The sequence below is a fragment of the Loa loa genome (genome assembly GCF_000183805.2).
Source record: "Loa loa unplaced genomic scaffold supercont3.238, whole genome shotgun sequence".
Lineage (NCBI taxonomy): Eukaryota > Metazoa > Nematoda > Chromadorea > Rhabditida > Onchocercidae > Loa > Loa loa.
In genome coordinates, this window is record NW_018108418.1 from 1 (window position 1) to 2530 (window position 2530).

Here is a 2530-nt window from a genome sequence, read left to right on the forward strand (position 1 = left end):
AATAATAATAATAATAATAATCAATGGGCCAATAAATGGTATATGTTTTTAGGACAAAAGTGATAAAGTTATGTTTGTGTAACAGAATTGATTTTATACTTGTGATTATTTTGATGAATTTAAAGAAAGAAAAGTTTAAATTATATTACAAATTATTTTAGAAAAGTTTAAATTATTTTTTTTCAAAAATTAAATTTTTAAAAAAACTTCCAATATCTTTGTGCTTTAAATTTTTTAATTTAAATTCTGCACAACTTTTTTTGAAACTGAAATTTGAAAAATATGGCAAAAATAATTTTTTTAATAGTAATAAAACTTTAGGAAATAAAATTAAATAGTAATTTTTTCTTTTTTTAGCACGTTATGGTTTCCATTATATTTGTTTATAATTTATAAAATGAAATTATTGAAAAAAAAAAAATATGAAATCATATTTTGCAGGTACATATGCAAGAGCAAATAGCCTCAATAAAAGCAAGCATTGAAAGACATCCAGCATTTGAAAATGAAACTGATCAATGTCCAACAAATGTTGGAATGCAAAAAAGGAAACTTTATTTTAGCGCCGGTAATTCCTTTCTATCACTTTCCATATCTTTGCATGTATAATCTCAAATTAAAATTTAGCTGTAAAATTTAACTATTTTGTGGTAATTTTTTTTCTTGCGTCCTACAACAAACTATTAAAGTATTATTTATATTAGTATAAATTGGGAAATTTAATCTACTCAACACGAATTTACATTTTTTGTTCGTAATTTTCGTTTTTGAATGCTTCAATGAACACAATGGATATTGGAGAAAGTGACCTTTTCAGGATTCTAAAATATAAATTCTAAATTATAGCATATTAAAACATTGATTAATGTAGTTATTTCAGATTTCTTTGAACCTCAATTAATGGCTAATCCACCGGTGTTAGCTGTGCAATTTGTATACGAACTACGGAAGATGATTGATATAGCCAAGGATCGTATTAGGATGAAGCGACATGTTCCGACCCTAACAACTATTTCGGAAGATAGTGAAAGCGACGAATATCTAGAAATACCGCGACCACCAAGTCGGATGAATGAGCGTATTGATGAGCTTTCTCCAAAATCTCTTAATTCAGTGGATTCTGGATGTGATTCGATGAGTGATGAGGATGTTCAGAATCAGCAAGTGTTAACACAAGATCATGAATCAGAATTGGAGCAAATGCGGGAAATGAATAAAGGTGAAAAGTGGAATGAGATTGAATTGGAAAGAAAAAAAATGAAAATAAGGATATGCAACCGGATCCTTGTCATCAAAAAGTTCGGCAATGTACAATAATACCAAATAAAGTTGGTAATTTGATGCCACGGTCAGTCACCAGAGTTGTACCTGTTTCCAGGATACCTACCACATCTTCATCTCGAGTAACTTTAGTGACAACATCACAACGACTAAATCCAAAACCTTTCTCATCTACTGATCTATCCAAAACAATTTATGAGCAACAAAATGGTACGAATGCATTGGTGGAAAATTCCATTTCATCTACAGCATCAAAACTGACAAATTTGGTATCAGCAAAACGCGAACCACCAAATCTGAAACGTATCCTGAATAATGTACCACCACCTTTACCGGAAACTACTCCACCAAGTACGCCACCATCATGCCGTAATCGATTATATAGCGGACGACGGAAAGCTTATGCCGTTTTTCCAAATAGTGATTTGATGCTTAAAAAATCATTACCAAGACGATCAAAACGGCAACAACGATTTGGAACTGCTACCGCAGTTGCCGTGCAAACAACATTATCATTATCACCGCTATCACTAGCATCATCATCTGTGTTACAATCATCACCACAATCATCATCGTCATCGTTGTCATCATCATCATCATCGTCATCATCAACATCATCATCATTGTCTTGTGTATCATCTACTACGTAATAAATCATTTCTAGGTCATATTATTCGGGTTTGACATTTTCTTTTCGTCGACATTTGTAATCATTTAAAGAAAAAGAAAAATCAATTCTCTACTTTTATTTTCCAGTAGTTTATTTCTTGCACTGCCTTTCTTTTCTCTCCTACAGTAACAAATTAAATAAGAAAAAAAGAAAAGTTGATGGAATATTTTGCGTTATGAAATTAAATTGAAATTATTTATATCATCAAAAAAAAAGTGTCAAGATGGAATGAATGAGGTGTTGATGGTATATCATTTTAAGTTAGCGACAACTGCTTAAAACAGATCACTTATCACTAAATTATCACAATTTCCGAGACGTGAAAAGAATGGTTGAATTAACTTCAGTAAGCATTTATTTACATATATATGTTAGAATCAATAAGTTAATATTTATAACTTAGTAGCTCACGACAATCCCATTTCATGTACATATTTTTGATATGCAATTACATTTCAAAAAATATCGATAATCATACTGAAATGTTTATATCTTCTAGATAGTCTTAAAGATTTAAAAAAAAAAAAAAAAAAAAAAGAAAAAAAGAAAAATAACTACTATAGTAATTTACTAACTAAA

At 29.8% G+C, this 2530-nt stretch overlaps 1 protein-coding gene across 1 annotated transcript; it reads left to right on the plus strand.

The window, feature by feature from the left end:
- Positions 1–447: 447 nt before the first annotated feature.
- On the plus strand, positions 448–1931 carry LOAG_14541 (hypothetical protein; the record flags this gene model as incomplete). The annotated part of the gene is made up of 3 exons (XM_020448822.1): positions 448–568; positions 881–1298; positions 1379–1931. 3 exons carry the CDS (start codon positions 448–450, stop codon positions 1929–1931), a joined length of 1092 nt encoding a protein of 363 aa, XP_020301061.1.
- Positions 1932–2530: the final 599 nt, after the last annotated feature.